Here is a 26,752-nt window from a genome sequence, read left to right as displayed (position 1 = left end):
TTCGAGTGGATAAAGTTGAACCCATCTTGTGTAAGGTAGACTTCATGGAACTTTCAGTACCGTACTAGCCAGAAACTCCATGCTAACAGGTCAGTGAACTGGCTAATGTTTGGGCATTGTTTAATCAGGCTTTCTCCATATTATGCTCATTTAAATCCGGCTGGGAATATATGGTCATAGGTGAAAAGTAATGTGGCCAAAAAACAACAAGAAATTTATACTCGGTGATGTTGAAATGTTGACAAGAGAAGTCACTGCAAATGTTATATCGGACTGGTCTCACGTTATCAGGCATATCAAGAATGTAGTTGAGGAGAGCTGGATTCATGGACCGTGACGAGTTTTGAGAAATATGGTACTTCTCTTGTTGCTGTGTTAACATCTGCTTCTTTTGCCTAAACACAGTATAGTTTACAGATACACATCTCACTAACATTGTAAGGCAATTGAAATGGTAACAGAATCCTAAAACGGTGTGTTATAAACCAAGCAACTGAGGGCGAGACATATCAGTAGTTACAAGAAAGCCAGTTCTCAGTATAAAAGTAAATGTGCAGCTTCTTCACTTATGTCAGTATATATGGCAATTTCAGATATTAACCATATGGTAAAATACTCTCCTTTTTGCATGCTATCATTTCCCAAGCTTGTTTTAATATCTCAGACCATTTATGACTGACTTGATTTAATTCTTTTGGCCCCTATGGCCCCATCCAGGAGAACTCGCCATCTGTCTCTGTATTTGGCCATTTGCCTCAATTTTGCCCAGGTTTTGCCGACTCTTTTTGCTTCCCCTTCCATTGTCCTCTTCCATGTGCCCTTAGGTCTTCCTCTCTTCCTTGTTCCCTGGGGATTCCATTCCAATGCTTTTTTCTCGATGGTTCCATCTCAAGGTGTGCCCCAACCAACACCACTTTCTCGCATCTGGTCTTCTATAGGTATTCGGTTTGTTATTCGCCAGAGCTCCACATTACATATTTTTTCTGGCCACCAGATATTCATGATGTGTCAGAGACATCTATTTATTAACCTTATCCATTTTCCTGCTTTCACTGGCATACACAAGGACAGCCTTCTCATTTGTATTAAAAATACGGATTTTTGTTTCGTACGTGATATTTCTGTTTTTCTGTATTGGATACAATTGTATGTATTTGCCTTTTTAATGTGGTTTTTCATGTCATCTCCAGCTCCACCATATTCCATCACTATACAATCAAGATACAGGAATGAGTTGACAGTCTCCACCCACTGCTCCTCTATTAACAGTGGCACCTCTGATGTTCCCTGAATTTACTCTCATTTCCTTTGTTTTGCCTGTATTTATCTTGAGGCCAGCAGTCTCTGCTTCTTCTTTCAGCAAGTTTAATGTAGCTTGCATATCCGTCAGCTAGGCTAGTGAAACTATGTTGTCTGCAAAATCCAAATTCTCTAGACATTCATGGATCTCCCACTGGATTTCTCGTCTCCTGCCTGCTGTGACTCTTCACATAACTGAGTCTAGAACAAGTAGAAAAAGTGTTGGTGATAAAATGCAACCCTGCTGGACTCCAGTTATTACTTTCATGGGCTCTGTCACATTTCCCTTGTGGAGTATGCAATGTTTGTAACCATCATATAGATCTTTTATGATGTTTAAGATCTTCTGTGGTATCCCATACTTCTGCAACACCTGCCAGAGCACTTTGTGTTTCATGGAATCGAAGGCCTTTTGAAAATCAAGGAATGCCAGGTACATGGTTGCTTGGAATATTTCACTTTGCTTTAAAATTATCCTAAGAGTGTTAATAAGATCAATACAACTGTGTTGTGCCCTAAAACTGGCCTGTTCTTTACGCAGTCACTTTTCAAGAGACTCTTTAATTCTGTTTAAAATAATTCTGGTGATGATGTTACTGGCACTGACAACAATGTAATACCATGCCAGTTGCTACAGTCTGACGAATTTCCCTTTCTTGGGAGCTTTATGACCAAACCATTTTTCCACTCCTTTGGAGATTTCTCTTCAAACCAAATATGCTTCATCAAGGGATAGAGCATCTTAACAGTACGTTCAATATCAGCTTTTAAGAGCTCTGATGCTATGTTGTCTAGACCTGGAGCCTTTGTATTCTTTATGGTTTTCAAAGCAACCCTAATTTTGTCCATTTTGGGACACTGCAAATTTATATCTTGATCTTCTTCGACTTACTCTGGAACATCTCTTACCTGTTCATCTTGGTTGTCCTCAAAATTTAACAGTTCCTTGAAGTGCTCCTCCCATCTCTGTAGCTGTGCCTGTTGAGTGGTAGGCATCACCCCATCCTTGTTCTTAACTGGTCCTTCGTGTCTGAAGTTCTTCATTGACAACCATTTGGTTGTATTGTAGAACCCTTTAATATTTCCTTGTTTTGCTGCCTCTTCTACTAATTTTGGTTGCTCATCTTTCCATTTCCTTTTATCTCTCTGTGTATTCTTTATGCGCTTCGCTCTTTTGCACTCTTGTCAGACAAAGATTTAACTTAAGTTTTAGTTCTTTCCAGTGGCTGATCTCATCTGATGTAGCATTGGAGGTCCATTCCTTCCATTGATGTGCCTTACATCCTATGATTTTTTCTATCACATCTAAATAACTGTCTTTGATTTTTTTCCCCAACATGTTTCAATTCCCTCTTCCATAAAGTTTTCTTCAGAGAGGATCTGGAATCTGTTTTGTAGTTCAAGGGCAAATGATTCTTTGATCTGTTGGTCTTTTAGCCTTGCTAGATCTGTTTTCTTGCTCCTGTGACTGAGCTTGGTTCTGTTTGCCTCTTTTTTCAGTCTGAATTCTGCCAAAACTAGGTGGTGGTCACTTCCAACGTCCGCTCCTCTTCTGTTTCTGACATCTAACAGAGAGTATTGGAACTTGCAGCTTATGACTATGTGGTCTATTTGATTTTCGGTAACATGGTCTGGAGAGGCTTACGTTTTCTTATGGCAGTTACGATGTGGAAACACTGTGCCTCCAATGACTAGGTCATGTTCAGTGCATGTGTCTATCAGCAGTTCACCCTTTACATTCCTTATCCCAGCACCGTACACACCCATGATATGTTAAAGCTCTTCATTTTCTGAACCAGCTTTTGTGTTCAAGTCACCCATTAAAATTTTTAGGCCCCTAGAATTTGTTTTTCTAAGGACTCCATTAAGCTCTGTATAAAATGCATCTTTTAATTCTCCTTTAGCTATTTTATTAGGTGTCTAGCATTGAATTAATGTGACATATCACACATTTGTTTTAAAGCATGCGGTTATTATCCGTTCTGAGACTGGTTTCCACTCCAGTAAGCTCTTCTTGCTGCTTTTAGACAGTAAGAGCCCTACACCATTCCTACACATCACGTCCTCACCTGTCTGACCCGCGTACAGCAGCAGTCCACCAATTTGTGTTTGTAATTCCCCAGATTCTGGCCACCTTATTTCACTTAGTCCCAATATATCTAGTCGGTAGTTCTCCATCTGGTTTTCAACCTCTCTTAGCCTCCCTGCCTCTCTCAACATCCTTACATTCCAAAAACCAATATGGGTTTTCCTTTTCAGCCAAAGGTCATATCCTTAAGATCCATCCGGCTGTTTCTCCTGTTAGTTTCTGTGATGCGTGTTTTTTGGTGGTGTGGGTTACCAGCCCACAGCACCTGAGTGTCCAGGTGGGGCTGCCACCTCATGGCCTGGACACCTGCCAAGGTTTTATTTCAGGACATTACCCCCTAGGTAGCTTGTCTTCAGCAGAACTAAAGAATGCTGTCCATCCCTTTGCAGTAAGGCCTATGTGCATCAATGTTGTCATGGTTTCCAAGGATCTTTTGTTGTCCACATTAGGGGGCTGTGCCTGCTGCCACACAATCACAGGGAGGAAAAGGAAAGGAAGTGAGAGTATAGGATGGGCCATGATAGAATAGAGCAGGACACTAGGCGGGACATTGTGAGACACACTTCATCTGCATCCTCTATGGAGATCTGTCCAGCTTGGGAGGCCCTGCTTGTAGTTACACTACTGCTGGTATAGCCCTCCACTTCATTGGATCACACAAACCCCCTCGCCCACATGGATGGTGTTTCATTAACGTGGTGTCTCCTGAGGGGGTGACCATTTATGAGATATGAGGGATTTATGAATATTTCATTCTGGCTTTTTTACTGGCATGTGCGTTGGTGATGGAGACCTTTACTAACATTCCATTTACTTGACATTGGAGATAAATAGCAATTTCTCAGAGGTTTAAAGAATAATTCAATATGTTATCTAAATTTCATATGCAGCATAATATGACCTAACACAAATCAAATGCAAATTCATAGTACCCCTATGTTTGTTTGCAAACTTTAAGAATTTCTTGCAGTAATTTAGCTTACACTGAAATATCATAATAACTATGACCTTTCTTGAAATGATTGGGAATTAATCATAAAGTTGACAAATGAAGCTATAAGATGTGTGAGAAAGATTACAGATCAACCAGACGTGCAGCTGACAGGTTATGTGCCAAGCAGGCCTGACATTACCTTTGCCTGCTGATATCATCCATGCTAGCAACTATGTGCCCCTCCACTCGCTCCATACTGAATTGTCAAAAGTCACAACTAATTTTAAATGCACTATAAACAACTTCTTCTTTTGTGCATTGAGTATTAGGCCTTCACTCTTCCTTGGCCTTCCCCAGCTTCGTCAACCTACTGGGCTATAATCTCTGATGTTGTAATATTGTCTGCCACTGTTCATTGTGTCAAGATATTGATTCAGTTTTCCTCTTTGTCATCAATTTTGTTTTGTGTGTTAAACATTTAAATTCTGTCATAATGTCTTCTCTCATACAGCCATTTGTGGGTGTAAAGAATCCCATTGCACTGCCTGGATCTTACTGCCTTGTCATTTGTAAATGACTAATGATTCGCCTCCACAGGGTAATGTGGGGATGGTCATCATTTTCTAAAACTTCCTTCATGTTATTTTCTCTGTCTTTTTTCTAAAGTACCTGTTTGCTTTTGCATGTAGTTTCCAAATTTTGTTACTTTCTTACCTGTATCTTTGTCATGTTAGTATGTGATATCACATTTCAGATAGTTAAAATAGCTGACCTGTTGTACTGCTGTATTGCTCAGCACTGTTTTTAGATTTAAAGAGGTCCCATCCTATAAAAATCATACTTTACTTTTGTTCTCACCTTGGTAATGGCTAAGGAACCAACCCTGACAGAGAACTGGCAGGTCTGAAGCCCATAAGCTGACAGCTACACCATCAGACTCAAACTGTATGGCACTTGTGATGTGATCAGAACATTTTCACACAGCAAGTGTTCCATGCAAGGCTTGAAATTCTGCCAGTTATATTATACAGGATGTATACACTCTGGGAAAACTGTCGTTTAATGAACAAAGTAAGAGCATATGGACTATCAGACCAATTGTGTGATTGGATTGAGGAGTTCCTAGATAACAGGACGCAGCATGTTATTCTCAATGGAGAGAAGTCTTCCGAAGTAAGAGTGATTTCAGGTGTGCCGCAGGGGAGTGTCATAGGCCCGTTGCTGTTCACAATATACATAAATGACCTGGTGGATGACATCGGAAGTTCACTGAGGCTTTTTGTGGATGATGCTGTGGTGTATCGAGAGGTTGTAACAATGGAAAATTGTACTGAAATGCAGGAGGATCTGCAGCGAATTGACGCATGGTGCAGGGAATGGCAATTGAATCTCAATGTAGACAAGTGTAATGTGCTGCGAATACACAGAAAGATAGATCCTTTATCATTTAGCTACAAAATAGCAGGTCAGCAACTGGAAGCAGTTAATACCATAAATTATCTGAGAGTACGCATTAGGAGTGATTTAAAATGGAATGATCATATAATGTTGATCGTCGGTAAAGCAGATGCCAGACTGAGATTCATTGGAAGAATCCTAAGGAAATGCAATCCGAAAACAAAGGAAGTAGGTTACAGTACGCTTGTTCGCCCACTGCTTGAATACTGCTCAGCAGTGTGGGATCCGTACCAGATAGGGTTGATAGAAGATATAGAGAAGATCCAGCGGAGAGCAGCGCGCTTCGTTACAGGATCATTTAGTAATCGCGAAAGCGTTACGGAGATGATAGATAAACTCCAGTGGAAGACTCTGCAGGAGAGACGCTCAGTAGCTCGGTACGGGCTTTTGTCAAAGTTTCGAGAACATACCTTCACCGAAGAGTCAAGCAGTATATTGCTCCCTCCTACGTATATCTCGCGAAGAGACCATGAGGATAAAATCAGAGAGATTAGAGCCCACACAGAGGCATACCGACAATCCTTCTTTCCACGAACAATACGAGACTGGAATAGAAGGGAGAACCGATAGAGGTACTGAAGGTACCCTCCGCCACACACCGTCAGGTGGCTTGCGGAGTATGGATGTAGATGTAGATGTAGAAATCCTGGAATTTTTTCATCTGGGGAAACCTAGGAATTTTTTAGGACTATGGAAATATTTCATTGTTTTAGTTCTCAGTTAAATTTTTGTAATTAAGACTGGTAAGAACTGATGCTCTAACAAAGGATTTTACAGCATCCTGCTGCAGCAGAATAATACTGTAGCAATAAAACATAAACAAGAGGATAAAACCAAAATAAAACATTGCAAAGGAAATGTGCCATTTACAACAACATCAACAACAACAACAACACAAACACAGTGTACACACAAGTGTCTGCCAACAGCAAAATGCGTCAAAAGCTTCAGGATGAAGACTATGTAACATAACATAATAACAAACAGCTTCCAATCAGTGTGACTGTTAGGTTCAAGTGAGTGGTTGCGAGTGGGCTCATGCACATGCTCAGTTTATTCATGTAGGAGCTGTACTTTTTCCTGCTTCTAGCTACTTGAAAAGTTTTTCTGGCACACCGAAGCTGCCAGGGTGATTTTGCTGTTTCTTCTTCATTTACAGCTCTCACATTAAATGGAAACAAAATGAATTTCTTTGGCCAGGAGCTATGAAATGAATTACAATGCATTCACATAATTATGGAAGTCTAAAATATCATATTGATTTTAGTTTTCTCATTTTATTTTATTTCAGCATTTTGGCAGTCAAACATTAATCACCTTGCAGAACAGTGAAGCTGTTTATGTTGGTTTGCTAAAGAAATTTTGGCTTTTATTGATCCTTTCCACAGAGGCAGTCAATTTATTTGAAACTAAATGTTTCATTCCGCACTGTTGGCTACTTTCAGCTGTTCACTGTAATTAAAGAGCATGTTTTCGTCTTCTTGACAAAGTAGACTGCTAACAGGAGCCAAAGTCTAGACCATAGCAAAAGTTGTCTTAAGCATATATAAACAGTCCAGGGAGCAATCCAAATCATGAAGTGTAATGCATGCAAGTTAAGAAACCTAGAACCTTTGCCTGCCTTCTACAGGCAAGTGCTCTACTGATAGTGCACCTGCCTGTGAAAGGGAAAGGTCTTACTTTTGAGTAAGAGTCCTGCACACAGTGTTAATCTGCCAGGGAGTTTAAAATCAATGCACACTCTGCTGCAGAATGAAAATTTATTCTATTTGGATGATTACTGCTTTTTTAGCAATTTAATTTTCTATGTGAGGTGTGGTTAAAGACAAACCTCTCCATCTCTCTTAATAGTCATACAGTTGTTACAGAGTTTTATGTGCAAGCTTTAAATGGGTAATTATTCTCCTTTTCCAGTTACTTCAAGATCCATTAAAAATTGAGGCTCCATTTTACAACACAAAGGAAGATCCAGGACTGAAATTGAATGTGAGTCTCTCTGAACATAGTGTAAGTTTTCAAATCAGTGTTATTTTATGCTTGAGGTACAGCAAGACAATCATGGGATGTAATGGCTGCATGTTGTTGTGGTCTTCAGTCCTGAGACTGGTTTGATGCAGCTCTCCATGCTACTCTATCCTGTGCAAGGTTCTTCATCTCCCAGTACCTACTGCAACCTACATCCTTCTGAATCTGCTTAGTGTATTCATCTCTTGGTCTCCCCTTACGATTTTTACCCTCCACGATGCCCTCCAATACTAAATTGGTGATCCCTTGATGCCTCAGAACATGTCCTACCAACCGATCCCTTGTTCTGGTCAAGTTGTGCCACAAACTTCTCTTCTCCTCAATCCTATTCAATACTTCCTCATTAGTTATGTGATCTACCCATCTAATCTTCAGCATATGGCTGCATATAGTTAAAAAATCATAGATGGAGAGCCATTCTAACCTACAATATCAGTAATTTTTAGTATTTTTGTAGAGTTACCATGACTCTCATTACCCTTGTGTGTTACATGTTATCCGTGGTGGTGGTGGTGGTGGTGGTGGTGGTGGTGGTGGTGGTGGTGGTATGTCAAAAGACTGCTTTGAACCCAGCTCTCCAAGCTACTCTATCCTGTGTAACCCTGTTCATTATAGAACAACTGATGCAACCTACATCCATCTGAATCCTGAATCCTTTTTACTGTATTTATCTCTGGGTCTCCCTTTACAATTTTTAGCCCACCTCCTCCCCTCCATCCCCTGCCTACACTTCCTTCCAGTACTAAATTGGTAATCCCTTGATGTCTCAGAATGCATCCTATCAACCAATCCCTTTTTTAGTCAAGTTGTCCCTTAAATTTCTTTTCTCCCCAATACGAGTCAGTACATCTTCATTAGTTCTGTGATCTACTAATATGATCTTCATTCTTCTATTGTACCACATTTCAAAAGCTCATATTCTCTTCTTGTCTAAACAGTTTATCTTCCCTCTTTCACTTCCATACATGGCTACGCTCCAGATAAATACCTCCAGAAAAGACTTTCTAACACTTGAGTGTGTGTTCAATGTTAACAAATATTTCTTCTTGAGAAACGCTTTTCTTGCCATTCTCAGTTATTTTGCTACCAAAGTAGCAAAACTCATCTACTACTTTAAGTATATCGTTTCCTAATCTAACTCCTCCTAACCTTTGACCAGTACAGCACAGCATCATTTGGATATACACGGATAAGGCAAACATTATAGCTACTGCCCACCATGAGAGTGAATGCGCAGTGCTGTGTACGCAGGGCCGTTGGGGTATGATTATACTAAAGGAAACATTTGCCTTGGGTACCATTGAACCTCTAGTAGTAACCAAATACATTATGATTACTGTGAATTGTGTGAGCATGGTTCCCTTGATGCTTTGTTTTTCCTAATGGCAATCACATATTTCCAGCTGGGTAATTGTCAATTTCACCAGGCCAGAATCATGCCGCAGTGATTTGAAAAGTATTACAGTGAATGCACATTCATGACTTGCCCATCAAATCCACCTGATGTGCATCTGTGGAGCACATGCCAATCTGAACCCACAAACCAACAGCCAGTAATTCAAGGGATTTGCATGAGCTAAATTCTAGCAAATCTAGTGCCATATACCTGCAGAAACCTACCAAGAAATTGTCAAATCTCTGCTATCCAGAAATGTTGCTGTAGTGTGTTGCAGATATGGATCAACACACTACAAAACAGACGGTTTGATGAGTCTGCTCAACAGTGTATGATACTAAAATGTCTGATTAGAAAATTAGCTTTATTAAATTACTCTTTGAATAAGAGATGAGTCACTGAAAAGTATGAAGATCTTCATAATGAAATATTTAGAGCTATGTTGTATATACATAATGAGAGGTTTTGTTTTCTTTTGTCAGTATCTGGAAGATCCATTTATAGCCTCGGGGTCCACTGATCATATTAAGGAGGATTCAGTACTAAATTTAGGAGCAGAAGAAATTGAGACTTTTGTAAGTATTCACATTTTACAGATGGATTGCATATGAAATAAAAATGTCATTTGGTAACTGTGGAATACAAAGAATGCATTACAGTGAAATTAGCATCGTTTATACCCCTTAGAAGTTTTGCAGTACTGTATTATTCCACTTCAGTTATTGTCAGTAATTTGCTGACTGTTATGAGTAGAATTTCAGCAGAGCTGTAACAATATATGTAATCATATTTTCACTGTCGCAGGTTGATATCAGTTACAGTAAGATCATGATAATTCAGCACTCTATAATCCAGCGGACCCAATAGTCCAACATGCGTAAGGTATTTTGCCATGGCGTGACACCTTTTCAGCAACAATTGTTTGCCTAACTGTGTGATTGTAGTCTTGCCAAGATAAGCCAGTTGCATTACTGGCTTTGTCAGTATCAGTGATTCTTCATTCACTAAACCTAAGTTTACAGTACTTATGTTTGCATCAGTGCTGTGGTATTTTAATTATTTAATGAAGTCATTGTGCTGTGTTAATATTCAGCTACTTGTATGACTGTCAGTTAGACTACATCACAGTAAAATGTTTGTATGTACAGTGAAAAATTTCCAAACAGAGCAAAAGTGCACCTAAAGCTGCAAAACAGAAACGTGATGTTGACAAGCCACAAAAAAATTGGTCATCATAAGCAGACTGGAAAAAAGTGAGAACCAAAACAGTATTATGAGTGAACTATGGTCGAAAATGATTGAAGAAACAGAGATGGAAAGCAATTTAAATGACGAGTAGTTTACAGTTGATCGCTCTGAAATTGTACAAATGATAAATTCTGTGTTTACCAATGAAGTGAGTGCTTTTTCAGGTGAAATTAAAATGGATTGACATAGGTAGAAATTCAGTTACCGAAGGAGAGTGGATGATTTGATATTATAAAAGTGTTTTGAAGTCACAGGAGGCACCAGAAGTTGACAGTGATTATGGCAAAATGTCTGCAGCTAACATCTCTGGGATTGACACTATGGAAGCCTTAGACACTTTAGTGAGATTCACTAATTGAAGACGATAATATGATGGCTCTGAAGTTGTGAATCTGAACATCAAGCAAAATAATTGTTGTCAAAAAAGGGCTCAATCCAAGAAACAATTTGGAATTTTTGTGATGTTCAGGGTGCTCGGAAGATAATTTCAGCTAAACCATCAGTGGTAGACACCAGTCTGGCATATTCCATGCCTGTGAGGCTGTCAGATATCTGTACTGTGTCTATGACAGTGATTACAACTAAACTGCACCACATTATTGACTATAATCTTTATTAATTAGCTTCTTCTTGATATCCTCAAATCAGTGATCCTTATTGTATTTTGTAACTAGCATACAAAACTTTATTTATGCACAGTATATCGAACTTCTCTAAAACTTTGAGCCTTAAACTGTTGTGTTAGAGCAATGTACTATTTGACTTTTAATTCAATTTTATATGTATTGGAAAGTAGTTCTTTTTCTGATAAAGGCTGAGGCCAAAAGCTTAAATGTAAATCTCTTTTAATTTTGCCTGTCGGCAACTTAAAATGTTATCTTTACATTAGTAGCAATCTATCTTTTTCTAGAGTTTTGATATTCCTATCAGAAGTTTCACATCGTTTGAAGAAGACTATGCATTTCAGTATCTTCGATTAATGTGTTGTAAGCAAATTCATTGGGCCCTTACCTTGTCAGTGAGTCTCTGTATTTGTGAGTTTGTGGTAAAAGATTTACACAGAGGGAAAATTATTAAATGTGCTAATATGTACACAGACTAGTCACAGTGAACTGGGGAAATAGTGATTATCATATAACTTTTGAATTATATAGTTTAGCCTCATGTCACACACATGGTATTATTAACAGGTCTAAGCTATAATCAGATGAACAGTGCAAAACAGAAATACAGAGGCAGTAAACTACTATATTGTGTTTAAAAGAAGTTGCAACTTTTGGAAATTTGGTGAAGAAAGAGTGCAGGGAAGCATAGTTTCCAAGGGGTAGCAACAACACAATGCCCATCTTAGGTTATGACCTATAGTCAGCTGCCAAGCAAACATTCTTTGGCCATAAAGAAATAAAATACTAAATGAAGCAGTTACATCAATGAATTTTTCATACGTACTCACATTTACAGTGTAAGTTAAGTGATGCCAAAGGAAGAATCATCGCTTTCTCCCTCAGAACTGAAACTGGCACTGGAGCTGACTGAACTGACTCTCTGTTCCATCTGGTCCTTCATAAATCCATGTCTCTTCAATTACCTTCTTTGAATGGCTGGCAACTCAGTATCATTCCTGTGGGGTAAAGTTTGCAATGGCTCTTTTTTTCTGCATTTCAACCTCAATGAGCCCAAGCTTCTTGGTGTCTCCTGCCACAGTACCTCTCACCTGGGCCCATATATACTCAGCTGGATTCAAATGAGCATGATATGGAAGAAGCCTTGATTGCATTATGCTCTTTAGTGTTAACTGGTTTGTTGACTTTGTATTGTGGAGGTTTTGGCTTCTACAGTGCAAGATCCGTTAACTATGGTTTATTCGTGCCAAGTTCAACTTTATCTAATAGAATGTTTCTTTGTACATAAAGCAAAATATTCAATTTTCGCCTCCTCGTTGTTAGAGCGTGATCCACCACAGCAGAGTGGTATGGCGTATTGTCCATTATTATTATTATCAAATTCAGATGAACATTTCACAGCAGAACATCTGAAAACGTACAACACTATACTGCATCGCGTATTATATTAACATACAATGTGTATTACCAAACATGTTATTATGATGCAGTAAATGTTACCCTCTGGGAGGATTTAAGGAAAACTGACCTTGAATTACCTAATGGGTTTGTCTTATTGAACCTGAATTCAGTGCTACAGAAGAAACCAGAAAGCTAAAGATTGAAATTTGGAAAATTTTTTAAGAAACCAAGTTTGCTTAAATGAAATAAAAATGGTCACCAGCCTAATTAGGCATACTAATGTTGTACATTACTTTTATATAATCTGTATAGAGTTGTGATAAAGGAAAGCTACTATTACTTTTCCCAAATGAAGTGCAATGAACTCTACTATAATCAGACAAGTGGTACAGTGATGCTAGCAGTATAGTATATGCAAGTTCTCATAGAAACAGTTAACAGCTTATTTCTTCTCAATAGTAATTACTTCATTATGTACGAATTATGTGATCACTAAAAGTTATGAAAGTCAAAATTAAACCAGAAATGGACGTGGACTTAGTCCTATTTCAACATTTACTTTCCAAATAGTACAAATATAATTAAGTCACTTGCAATAGGATTTTTCACTCATTAAGAAGTAATATTGTTTCTACTTTTATGGATAAGGGCAATTACAGTAACTTTACCTTCAATAAACAAAATTGTTGGTGGGGTCTCTCAAACTGTTCCCCCTCCCGGGGCCTAGCCACTCTTTGGCAGGTTCATACTTGGCTACCACAGAGCCCCAGCCTTTGGCAGCCCTTTTTACCTTCTGTGCTACATGTATATCCTCTTGCTATTCTTTTTCCTCTCCCTTGGGGAACATGTCTGGGGTATTATAGGGAATGTTCTGCATTCTGTTGCTGACCTGCAAACAGTCTCAACTTTCTTTGTGGCTCCTTTTTCCTTTCTTTGTTTCCTTTCTTTGTTTCCTTTCACCTCCCGTTCCTCTGCTTCGGTGTTTGAGGATTCTCTCTTTTCTTCTTCTTCTTCTTCTTCTACTTCTTCTTCTTCTTCTTCTTCTTCTTCTTCCCTGTGCGCTCCTGAAGGCTAGACCACATGTCTAACATGTAAAAGGTGACTGGGTAACACGTAATTCCCAGCCCCGGGTTGACAGGTAGGGTTCACACGTACCCCCTGATACAAGCCAGGCCCAGGGAGGGGTGACTGACTGAGCGGTAACCTTCTCAGATTGCCCGTTGGTCCCTCTGTCATGTGTTCGGGAGGTATGACCTGAGGTGTGAACAATCACCTAAGGCGGGTGCGCCCCCTTGTGTAGGAGCCCCCCAGTAGGAGCGCGCCATTGGAGATGCTGCAATCATGGGTGATTTCCTCGTGATGAGTCACTCATCCTCTTCATCGACGTCAACAAAACGAAAACGTTATTAGGGTTCTGATTTGAAGACCCTTCCCACTGCACAGCGGTTCCTTGTTGTATCACATGCTGAAGATGGTCAGTCCTTCACCACAGTTAATCTGTTTATTATTTAGGAAGGTGTTGATGCCATTGCTGGCCCTTTGTAATCCTGCTCTCATTTACGGAATGGCACTTTGCTTTTGGAGACGGCTTCTGATGCTGAAGCACAACTACTTCTTGCTGCCTTACTTCACCACGGCTACCCTGTTCGTGTCACGGCACATAGAACTTTGATTTCCTCCTGTGGTGTAGTTTACACCGGGCTTCTTGACGGTCTGACCAAGGCTGAAATACAATCTTACCTCTCTGATCAGGGCGTCATTGTCGTTCATCATGTCATGAAAAAGGTCGATTCTTCTTTGGAGCCCACCCACACTCTTTTCCTCACCTATTATAGAGTGGTGCTGCCATCCAAGATTAAAGCCAGCTGAAATCATCACAGTCCAGCCATACATTCTGAATCCGATGCGCTGTTATCAGTGTCATTGGTTCAATCACACTAGAACATCTTTTCGACACCCAGCCATATGTGTAACCTGTGGCAGGGATGCACATAAGAGTGAATGTCTACCTCTTCCTCCCTGCTGTATCAACTGCAATGGTGGCCATGCCGCCTCCTCCCAGGATTGTTCTGTGTATCTCGACGAGCAGGCTGTTCAAGAGATTCAGGTAAAGGAAAAAGTGCCTTACCCAGTAGCTTGCTGGCTAGCCACAAGCTCTGTGTTCACCTGTCAGGCACTTATAGTTCAGTTCTTGTTACCCCTCCCTCCATGAAGGACATGGTTACACAGATATGCAACCTCAAATTTGGCTCTGAGGTTGTGAAGTTGCCCAGCATCACTGACCCCAGTCCTGCTGTGCAACAAACTATCAGACTCTTGCCTCATGAGGTGAAGCTACCCACAACACAACTGGCAGGCAGGAAGGCCAGAAGGAGTACTCACGGGAAGACTTCATCCATCCCTCCAGCCAACTAACACCCAAGTCTTCCTTTAAGCAGAAGGGCTCAAAGAAGTCCGCTAAAGACAAACGGTCTGCCCCTTCACCGACTCGAAGATCCTGATTGACGTGGTCACTTAGCCCGGCTGGCCTTTGTCTCGCCGGTGCACACCACCATTTGTTTTTTGGCATTGGACTCCACCAACCAACAGCCCAAGCACTCCGATGCTTGTGTACACCCCTTGGAGCAGGATCCTCCTGCTTCTGAGCCCTGTAGTAGCGACTCTCCACCGGCTGTCCCTCCGCAGACATTCTCTTCCTCCTCATGACGGCCCTCCTATGGGACATCCATGGCCTGCGGTCCCACAGAGGATTTATGTCTGCTTCTAGCATCACAGCAACCCCTTTTACTTTCTGGTGACTTCAATGCATATCATCCCCTCTGGGGTTCTCCCAAGGTCTGCCAGAGAGGAGCCCTCTTGGCTGACATTCCTAACCAATTCTACCTCTTCTGCCTTAACACTGGTGCACCCACTTTCCTTTCAGACTCCTTGCACCCCTATTCCCATTTGGAACTATCCTTGTGCACTGCCTAGAGTGCCCCTCATCTTGAGTGGTCCATTCTTTCTGACGCCTACTTGAGAGACCACTTCCCGTGTGCTCTCAGTCTGCTGACTCCTACCCCATCCATGTGCATACCTAAATGGCGGCTTACTAAGGCTGACTGGCAGTTTTACTCCTCCCTGGCGACCTTCGCAGAACAAGATTTCCTCAGTTGTGATGACCAGGTGGACTACTTCACAAACGTTATCCTTACTTCTGCAGAATGTTCCATTCCTCGCACTTCGTCTTCACCACATCGTGTCCCAGTCTTCTGGTGTACCTAGGCATGCCGTGATGCAATTCAAGCATAGAGATGTGCTCTCCATGTTTTTAACCACCGACCTATGCTGGAAATCTGCATTCATTATAAACACATGCGTGTGAAGTGTTGTCGAGTTCTTTGGTATAGCGAAAGAGCTAGTTGAATTTCATTCACTAGTTCTTTTACCAGTTCCACACCTTCCTCTGTTGTGTGGGCAAACCTTTGATGGCTCTCTGGAACCAAGATCCATTTCCCCATTTCCGGCCTGACAGTGGGTGCTGATGTCATCGTGGATCCTGTTGCTATCTCCAACACCTTGGGCTGCCATTTTGCATAAGTTTCAAGCTCTTTCCACTATCACCCTGCCTTTATCCATAGGAAACAAGTGGAGGTGCTCCGTGTGGTACCCTTCTCTTCTCCAAATAGTGAGTGCTACAATGCCACCTTCACTATGAGGGAGCTAGATCCTCCATCCCAAGGCCAGATGCTATCCACATTCAGATGTTGCAGCACTGCTCTCTTGCGGCAAGCACTTCGTGCTTAACACATACAACTGCATCTGGGCTGAGGGCACATTTCCTGGATGGTAGCGTGAAGCCACAGTCATACTCATACCTAGGCCCAGTAAGGACAAAAACCTTTCTTCCAGCTACCACCCCATCTCTCTTACCAGCTGCGTTTGCAAAGTGATGTAATGTATGATTCGTGCCCGGCTGGTGTAGGGGCTCAAACTCACCATTTACTCACAAATGCACAGTGTGGATTTAGAGCGCAGCATTTTGCAGTTGACCATCTTGTTACTTTGTCCACCCATGTCATGAATGGTTTTCTGCAGAAATCCCAGACTGTGGCAGTGTTCTTCGATTTACAGAAGGCCGACGAGACCTGCTGGAGAACTGTTATCCTCCGTACTCTTTACACGTGGGGCTTCCGTTGATGCCTACCCTGTTTTCTTTGAGCATTTTTACAAGACCAAGTTTTCAAGGTGCGTGTGGGTTGTGCTTTGTCAGATACCATTCAGGAAAATGGTGTGCCTCAGGGTTCCATCCTGAGCGTCATCCTCTTTGCTATCGTCATTACCCCTATCGTGGCCTGTCTCCCACTGGGTGTCTCCGGCTCCCTTTTTGTCTATGATTTTATCATCTATCGCAGTTCTCCATGGACCTGTCTCACTGAGTGGCGTGTTTAGCAAGGTCTTGATTGTCTTTACTCCTGGAACATCAAAAGTGGCTTTCGCTTTCTTAATCACGAAACCGTCTGTTTTTGAATTTCTGGTGGTGCAAGTGGTTTTCCCCACCATCTCTACATCTTGGACCTGTTGCCCTTCTGTTTGTTGACACTACAAAATTCCTGGGTCTCATGATCGATAGGAAACACTGTTGGTCCTCCCATGTCTCTTACCTGGCAGCCCGCTGTTCACAGTCCCTCAGTGTCCTCCGTGTCCTCAATGGTACTTCCTGCGGTGCCGATCAAACCACCCTCCTGCATTTGTACTGGTCCCTTGTCCATTCGAAACACAACTATGGGTGCTTTGTTTATGCATCTGCTCACCAATCCCTTTTACGCCATCTCAACACTATCCACCATCATGACATCCATTTGGCCACAGATGCATTTTACACCAGCCCAGTTGATAGTCCGTACACTGAACTACCACTATCCTACTGCTGTGACTTTCTCCTCAGCAGGTATGCATGCCATTTGTCTGCCATGCGTGGCCACCCTCCCCATGCCTCCTTCTTTGATGGCTCCTTAGACCATTAGTATGGGGCTTGTCCCTCTTCCCTGTTACCTCCTAGCATCTGCTTTTGCCACTTGCTACAGTGGCTTAACTTCATGCTACCTTCAGTTTTCCCCATGGGTGTGAACCCTTCACCACCTTGGGTTCGTGAAGTGGCCCATGTTAACCTTGGCCTTAATTCACTTCCTAAGAACACTATTCTAGCCTCACTCTGTCGCCTCTGTCAAGACCTTCGCATGGAACTTAGCGATAGTATCTTTGTATATAGTGATGGCTCATGGACTGACCGTAGGGTCAGGTGTGCATTCATTATTGGCACCCGTGTCTTTTGATATCTGCTTCCAGCCCACTCCTCAGTATTTACAGCCAAGCTTTTTACCATGTATCAGGCTGTGGAGTACATCCGGTGACACAGCCTTCCCGATTGTATCCTCTGTTCAGACTCACTCAGCACCCTCCAAAGTCTCTGTGCACTGTACACCGCTCATCCCTTAGTGCTGCAGGTCGAGTAAATCTGTCATTTGCTCATTCTTCGTGGAGCCAATGTCATGTTTCTGTGGGTCCCTGATCATGTCGTTCTGCCAGGAAACGATGCCGCTGATGCTGCTGCCAAGGCTGCAGTCTTCTTACCTCAGCCCGTGAGCACCTCTATTCCCTCTGATGATCTCTGCATTGCTGTCTGTCAGGTGGTGTTGTCCCTTTGGCATCGCCAATGGTCCTCCCTTCATGGGAATAAGCTTTGGCTTTTTAAGCCTCTCCCGATGCCTTGGACGAGTCATTTTCTTAGATTGTCCATAATGTTCATCAAACCACTCATGAACAATTGTGGTCTGGTGATCAGGCTACGGTTTTCTAGTCACCTAGGGTCCAACCAATTTGCTCACAAGCCCAGGGAGCCACTGCAGGCAATGTCATGCTGTTGGCAAAGGCACTCACATTGGTTGTCTGCTGCCATGGTCCATTAATACCAAATTTTGCTGCTCTGTCGTAACAGATATGTCTGCTGTACATCTCACATTGATTTATGTGGTTATTTCATGCAGTGTTGTTTGACTGCTAGCACCAACAGTACACAAACGTTGCTGCTCTCATTTGTTAAGTGAAGGTCAATGGGCATAGTGAGAGATAATGTAAGAAATTTGGTGTTTTCATCACACCCCTTACACCATATGTCTTGGAATATGTAATTCCCTAATGATTTCCAAAATGGAATGTCCTAAGCATCTAGCTCCAACTACCATTCCGCATTCAAAATCTGTTAATTCTCATTGTGGGGTCATAATCACTATGGAAACCTCTTCACATGAATCACCCGATAACAAATGACAACTCTGCCAAGCACCTTCAGTTTATGTGTTGTGTATGTGATAATACCACCATCTTTGCAAGTGAATATCACTGTCCCATGACTTTTATCACCTCACTATGTATGTTCTTCAATGAGTTACACAATAATTCAACTAAACATACTCAGAGGTGCCCACACTATAAACATATTTAACCTCTGACTGTAGGGACTGAAGGCTACAGTTAAATACATGAAAGTATAAAGTTGATAACTTCTAGACCACAAATATAACATTAACTCTTAGTGCTCAACCAATGGGGTAGCCTAGACAGCCATATTTGGTCATTTTATTATTTCTATGCGCATACTTCAGAAAATGTAGTTTAATTGATGCACCACATTAATGAACTCCCCAAACCGTTCTTTTTGCAGTGATGTGTTGAGCAAAAATATTATGACATATGATGTCGGCAGATAAAATGATTACCTGTTTTCCAAGTTAAAAGTGAACATTGCTTCATTATTGTGGGGAGGGGGTGAAGAATTTATGTTGATCCCACCAGTAAGATTTTGAGAAGTATGATGAATGATATACCGGGTGATCAAAAATTCAGTATAAATTTGAGAACTGAATAAATCAAGGAATAATGTAGATAGAGAGGTACAAATTGGCACACATGCTTGGAATGACATAGGGTTTTATTAGAACCAAAAAAATACAAACGTTCAAAAAAAAGTCCGACAGATGGCACTTCATCTGATCAGAATAGCAATAATTAGCATAACAAAATAAGACAAAGCAAATATGATGTTCTTTACAGGAAATGGTCAATATGTCCACCATTATTCCTCAACAATAGCTGTAGTCTAGGAGTAATGTTGTGAACAGCATGTCTGGAGTTATGGTGGGGCATTGGCATCGGATGTTGTCTTTCAGCATCCCTAGAGATGTCAGTCAATCACGATGCACTTGAGACTTCAGGTAACCCCAAAGGCAATAATTGCATGGACTGAGGTCTGGGGACCTGGGAGGCCAAGCATGACGAAAGTGGCGGCTGAGCACACAATCATCACCAAACGACGCGTGCAAGAGATCTTTCACGCATCTAGCAATACTTTTTTTTTTCCTTGGTTCTAATAAAACCCCATGTCATTCCATGCTTGTGTGTCAATTTTTACCTCTCTATCTACATTATTCTGTGGTTTATTAAGTTTTCAAATTTATACTGACTTTTTGATCACCTGGTACTTCAGACGGGAGAAGTAAACACTGGAACACTCTGGATTGCATCTTCAGATTAGACTAACCACTACTTTTGCCACAGATCCATTTACTAAGTCTGTGTTCATTTCTCTGGGTTCTTGTTTCAGCCATGGGATAATGAACTTTGTTAATGCTGATATTATAAGACTTCTGAAGGGATACAAATCCACAATTTAGTGAAAAACAGTTTTACTTCCTTGCAGGATATGTGTACTTTGTCAAATGTCTGGTGTGGTGGCACTGAAGGTAGTTTATCTCCCATGGTCTAATTTAGACTCCAGTGACTTCTTTTCACACTATAGTGAAGTTCTTAAGAATTGTCTGCATAATGTCTCAGAAGAGAAATTTAAAGTGTTTGTCAAGTTACATTTTTCTTTATGTAACTAGATTTAATGGGACTACTGTGAATGGTATCTTTTTTAATAATGTGAATAAATATGATGTGCAATATCAATAAATGTAATGTAATTCATGGGCATATTTTAATTTTCAACATAACACTAAAAACAGTGAATACAGACAAAATAAAGGATATATTGTACTTCAAAAATAATATTTCAACTTTGCTTGTATGCAGGGTGAGATGACAAAGAGAAGCCAACCCCAAGTCTACCCAGAATGGGCAAATTTAGCGAGCTGTGGTGTTAGCTGAGATATAGCAGAGAATGTGGCGAATTTTCTGACTTAAGTACTTTTTAATGTTTATAGCTGCTGAATTATTACACAGACTTTAAGAAATGGAATTACATGTTTTATTCACTTGCATTAGAAAGTGTGTTCCAAGGGGTTTTTAATGGGACAACACGTGTTTAACTTAATCCAAATGTACACAAGATAACAGTACTGCAAACCATTTCCCCACCATTAGCAGAAGAACATTTGTCCTACTGTACCAAATGTAAGCAAACATGTAACTCTGGCACAGTTCATATTTTCATTAATACAGTTGTTTAACAAGTGCTCAGACTGCTGTACCGACAGCATTGTATGCTGAATTTCAAGGGACCTTATGGCAGCAATGGCCTGTGCTGTATAGCACATCATGTCTTCAGGATTTTTGGTTTTCCTTGTGGGCTTCTTAATTTAATTTTCATCACAGATAAAAGACCAGAAGCGTTAAGGTTGGCAAGATGTAGGCCATTTTATATTTCACAAATGATCACTCTAACAATTTGAAAGTTTTCTGCTAAGTATATCTGTAATTACCTTTGTAGAATGGATAGTACATTTGTTGTGGTGGTACTAAATGGATTGCATTGTGGCCAGTGGGCTCTCTTTCCAGTAAGTGGAGCTACATATCTCTTATGAACTGCAGAGACTTGTAGTTACTTAGAACACTATCAATGAAACAGGTGCACAAGATACAATTCCTCAAAAGGCTGTAACACATATTGACAGACAAAGGTTGTTTATTCACTTCTCTTGGCGAGCATAGCTTTCAGCTGACCAGTAGTGCATGATGTAAACAATAATTTGCTACTAACATTCATTTTAATTGGATTACTCTAGTGAAGTTGTCTTCTCCCTTGACAAATTTTGCCCCTCACCTACACTTATGCCATTATTAAATTGACAATTTCGCATTGCTTTTGATGAGTCCTGTCAACTGACTTCTTCTTGTAGTCAGGTTGTGCCAAATTTAATTCAGTCATCACTAGTAATCTGATCTAAAATTGCAATCTTCAGCTTTCTTTTGTAGTAGCATATTTCAAGTGCTTCTCATCTCTCATCATCGATCACTATTATCATCCATTTTATTACTTATCTTCCATGTTTCACATCTGTAGAAGGCTACACTTCAGAAAAGACTGCCTAACAGATAAGTGCTTATTCACTCTTAACAAAAGTTACTTTTTTGGAACTGTATTTTCATGCTATTGCAGGTCTGTATTTTATAGCCTTCCTATTTTGCCCATCATCAGTCAGTTTCCTATACAAACATCAAAACTCATCTTCTGCAATTAATGACTGTATATCTCTAATTCTGTCTGCATCTCATTATTTAATTTGACTTCATTTCATTACCCTTCTTTTGATTTTGTAGATACTCATTGTATAAGCTCCTTTCAAGACTGTGTCAGTTCCGTTTAATTTTACTTTCAAGTCTTTTTCTGTCTTTGATAGGATTACAGTGTTATCCAGTGTGACAGTGTAGTCGATGGCAGTGGGATCACTTGTGGAAAAATTCCTGTAGTAGTTGGTGTGAGAGCTGTACCTTTTTTTCGACTGAAGTCAGCTGAAAGGTATACCTACTTAAAGGAAGTCCCACTAACTAAGGGCTCACCTTCAGAGGACATATTTCCAAGTAAAGGAATTACCGTATTTCACCAAAATGTAAGAGGTATTAGAGATAAAGTTAGTGCACTGCTTATAGATGTTGACTCTAAAATTATTGGTATATTGGAGCACCACTTAAATAATTTGACAATTCAGAGGCTTCCTTTACAAGGATACGGATTAGCTGGCTGTTTTTCAAGGAGTCCCTTGCAGGGTGGGGGAGTGGCTATATACGTAAAAAAACAGTATTCCATTTGAGTCCATAGACTCCTTTCAAGAATGTGTCAGTTTCATTCGATTTTACTTTCAAGTCTTTTTCTGTCTTTGATAGGATTACAATGTTATCCAGTGTGACAGTGTAGTCAATGGCAGTGGGATCACTTGTGGAAAAATTCATGTAGTATTTGGTGTGAGAGCGGCACCTTTTTTTAGACTGAAGTCAGCTGATAGGTATACCTACTTAAAGGAAGTCCCACTAGCTAAGGGCTCACCTTCAGAGGACATATTTCCAAGTAAAGGAATCTGATCTGACCAGATATTTGAATGTTGCGCAGGGGCAGTTGAATTGAGTGAAATTAAACTTCTAATTGTTGTTGTTTATAGGTCCCCTAACTCTGATTTGAGAGCATTTCTGCTCAAGCCAGAGAGGGTTCTTGATTCACTTTGCAGGAAGTACCAGAAATTAGTTATGTGTGGTGACTTCAATATAAATTTTGTATATGATGGTGCAAGTAAAAGGATGTTGGTAGATCTCCTAAATTCATATGATATTATGCAGACTGCCTTTTTTCCAGCTAGGCTTCAGGGGAACAGTAGCACAGCCATAGACAATATTTTTATTCATTCTTCATTACTAGATGGGCATTCTGTTAACAAAAGTGTGCATGGCCTTTCAGACCATAATGCACAAATTTTAACACTAAAAGGCTTTTGTACTCAAACGAATGTCACATATAATTACATACTATGTAGGAAAGTTAATCCAATAGCAGTAGAGAGTTTTTTAAACCTTATCAAGGAACAAATGGCAGTATGTTTATGGTGTCGATAACATAGATGATAAATATAATGCTGTTCTTAACACATTTCTCATGCTCTTTGAGAGTTGCTTCCCATTAAAACGTTCTGAACAGGGTACTAGCAGTCATAGGCAGCCTGGGTGGTTGACTAGTGGGATTAGGAATTATATCAAAATGTTAGAAGTATTCACAGTCAAGCTACAGTAGCCCATTACAAACAATATTTTAAGGTGCTTAAAAATGTTATTAGGAAGACAGAGTATATGGTATGCAAATAGGATAGCTGATTCACAGATAAAATTGTCAGTTGTGAAGGAAGTGTGTGGTCAGCAGCACAAGGTCGATGATACAAAGTCAGATCATAGTAAAAATATTTCTGTTATTGACAAATCAGATATATGTACAGCATTTAACAATAATTTTAGAAGCACTGCAGGTGAATTACATAAAAATTTAGTTTCTACGGGGAATCACATAACTTCCTTGGCGAATGCCTTTCTGAGATTAATGTCTGAAAATCTCTGTGATACAGACAAGGGAGAGATTGAGTCAATAATTAAATCACTGAATACTAAGGACTCTCATCGACATGGTGGAGTGCCTAACAGAATATTAAAGTACTGTGCTGCAAATGTTAGCCCTGTATTTAACCATATTTGTAATTTTTCCTTTAGGAATGGTCAGTTTCCTGAACGATTAAAATGCTCAGTAGTAAAGCCTCTTTGTAAAAAGGGTGAAAGGTATAATGTAGACAATATTAGATCTATTTATATGCTATTAGTGTTTGCTAAGGTTATTAAACAGGCTGTGTATGTAAGGATAATTGATCATTTTATATTGCACAATTTGCTATCAAATGTACAGTTCAGCTTTAGAAGTTGTTTAACAATTGAAAATGCTATATTCTCCTTTCTCTTTGAGTCACTGGATAGGTTAAACAAAAGGTTTTGAATGCTGGGCATATTTTTTGATTTAACGAAGGCATTTTATTCTGTTGTTCACAAAATATTGCTCCAGAAGTTGGACCATTATGGAATACAGGGAGTAGCTCACAATTGGTTCACCTCTTGCATGAGCAACAGACATCAAAAGGACATTATTCACAATGTTGAGAATGGCTGTGACATAGGGTCTGACTGGGTAACAGGTCAGGTGGGGGGTGCCCCTGGGACCAGTGTTGAGCCACTCCTGTTCCTTATTTATATAAATGATATGTCCTCTAGTGTTATGGGTAACTCTGAAATATTTCTGTTTGCTGATGACACTAGCTTGGTAGTAAAGGATGTTGTGTTCAACATTGGCTTGGTTTCAAGTAGTGCAGTTCATGACATAAGTTCATGGCTTGTAGAAAATAAACTAATGCTAAATCACAATAAAACTCAGTTTTTAGCGTTTTTAACACACAATTCAACAAAACCTGATGTTTTAATTTCACAGAATGGGCTTATGATTAGTCAAACTGAACAGTTCAAATTTATAGGTGTTCAGATAGATAATAAACTGTTGTCGAAAGCCCACGTTCAGGATCTTGTTCAAAGACTTAATGCTGCCATTTTTACTATTCGAAAGGTATCTGAAGTAAGTGATTGTTCAACACGAAAATTAGTGTTCTTTGCTTATTTTCATTTGCTTATGTCATATGGTATTATATTTTGGGGTAACGCTTCCCATTCTATAAGCATATTTTTGGCTTAGAAACAGGCAGTTTGGGCAATAAGTGGTCTAAGTTCACAGACCTCTTGTCGACGCCTGTTCGTGAGTCAGGGTATTTTGACATTGGCCGTACTATCATTTCTTGTTAGCAGTATTAGCTTATTCGCAAGAATAAACAACTTTCACTCAGTTAATACTCGGCAGAAATGAAATCTGCATTTGGATCAGACTTCCTTCACTCATGTGGAGAAAGGTGTGCAGTATACTGCTGCATCCGTTTTCAGGAAGTTACTACTCAAGTTCAAAAATCTTAGCAGTGATCCACGCACTTTCAAATCAAAATTGGAGTTTCCTCATGGGTCACTCCTTCTATTCTGTTGAGGAGTTCCTTGAAAAAGTAAGCTGATTCCTATTGTATTGTTGATTGTGTTTACTTAAACTTATGGATTGACTTTTTTCCTTTGGTTCTTTGGTTCCTAACATCTTAATCTACATCCATACTCCGCAAGGCACCTGACGGTGTGTGGCGGAGGATACCTTCAGTACCTCTATTGGTTCTCCCTTCTATTCCAGTCTCGTATTGTTCGTGGAAAGAAGGATTGTCGGTATGCCTCTGTTATTACTTGTATGTTGTAATTTCATGTAATGACATATTCCATGACCTTGGAGATTTGCTCCTATGGAACCTGATGTGTAAATAAATAAATAAAATCGACAAACTGTAGTTTTCATTTCTTCTCCCTGAACTTTAATTCACGTACTAAATTTTTTCTTGGTTTCTTTTACTGCTTGCTCAATGTTCAGGTATAAAAACATGGGGATAGGCTACAACTTGATCACACTTACTTCTCAACTACTGTCTTCATTTCATGTCCTTTAACGCTTAGAACACCAAAATGGTTTCTGAACAAGTTCCAAATAAGTTTTGTTCCCTGTGTTTTTTCTGTGCTACCTTCAAAATTTCAAAGAGTGTGTTCCAGTCAGCATTGTCAAAAGCTCAGCTTACATCTAAATGCCCTATAAACAGAGGCTAGCCTTTCTTACCTGCTGAGTTAAGTTGTGAGGTCAGTATTTCTTCATGTGTTCCTACATTTCTCCAGAAACCAAAATTAATGTTGCCAAAGTTGGCTTCTGTCAGTCACTTCATTTGTGTGTAAGTCATTCATGACAGTATTTTGCAATAACGACTTCTTAAACTGATGGTTCAGGATATTCACACGTCAGCTCCTGCTGTCTTTGGACCTGGAATAATCACGTTCTTATTAAATTCTGAGAACATTTTTTTTTTCATATATGTTACATGCTAAATAGTTTTTTCCTCATGAATGAATGAATGAATGAGTGAATAAATAAAAACACTGAGCTTATACTTTAAGAGAAGTGTGTGATCTTGAGTCATGTTTTAATTTGGTGCATGCTATTAGTGTATTCTCCTCATCCTCTTAAAGAAAAGCACTTTATACAATAATTCATATGAGAGATTCCTAATGTTGTGAATTTAGCATGTGCATGTACTGCATGTTGAACGATAGTAATGAATCTCTTACATTATTTCTTTGTTACAGATGTTCAGCCATCCCGAATATGATCCTCTGGGAGTTAAGATGGAGGAGGTAAGCTACTGCTATGTCTTAAGGTCTGTTAAGTCTTTCTTTTCTCGGGATATATCTCTTGTCTAAATTCTGTGTGCACTTAGTGGAGCCTCAAATTCCAGAGGAGGAGGGTGTAGTATTCACAAGGAGAAACACATTCAGCTTTAGGTGCTGCATTTTTTATACAGCAGGTGGATACTTGA

General features: G+C 40.1%; 1 protein-coding gene across 5 annotated transcripts in view; it reads left to right on the top strand.

Moving 5' to 3' along the window:
• Positions 1-26,752, top strand: part of LOC126212980 (zinc finger protein 271-like) — a 284,312-nt gene that overhangs the window by 7,469 nt on the left and 250,091 nt on the right. For 3 of the 5 annotated variants that reach the window (XM_049940523.1, XM_049940521.1, XM_049940517.1), the window contains exons 4-6: positions 7,695-7,787; positions 9,684-9,776; positions 26,523-26,570. In XM_049940523.1, the coding sequence (XP_049796480.1) occupies positions 7,695-7,787; positions 9,684-9,776; positions 26,523-26,570 (234 nt within the window). The remainder of the gene's footprint in view (positions 1-7,694; positions 7,788-9,683; positions 9,777-26,522; positions 26,571-26,752) is intronic. The other 2 variants (XM_049940518.1, XM_049940520.1) reach the window with 2 other exon arrangements.

Source organism: Schistocerca nitens, chromosome 11, assembly GCF_023898315.1.
Source record: "Schistocerca nitens isolate TAMUIC-IGC-003100 chromosome 11, iqSchNite1.1, whole genome shotgun sequence".
Classification (NCBI taxonomy): Eukaryota; Metazoa; Arthropoda; class Insecta; order Orthoptera; family Acrididae; genus Schistocerca; species Schistocerca nitens.
Note: the sequence above shows the minus strand (reverse complement) of the source record. Positions and strands in the feature narration are given on the sequence as shown.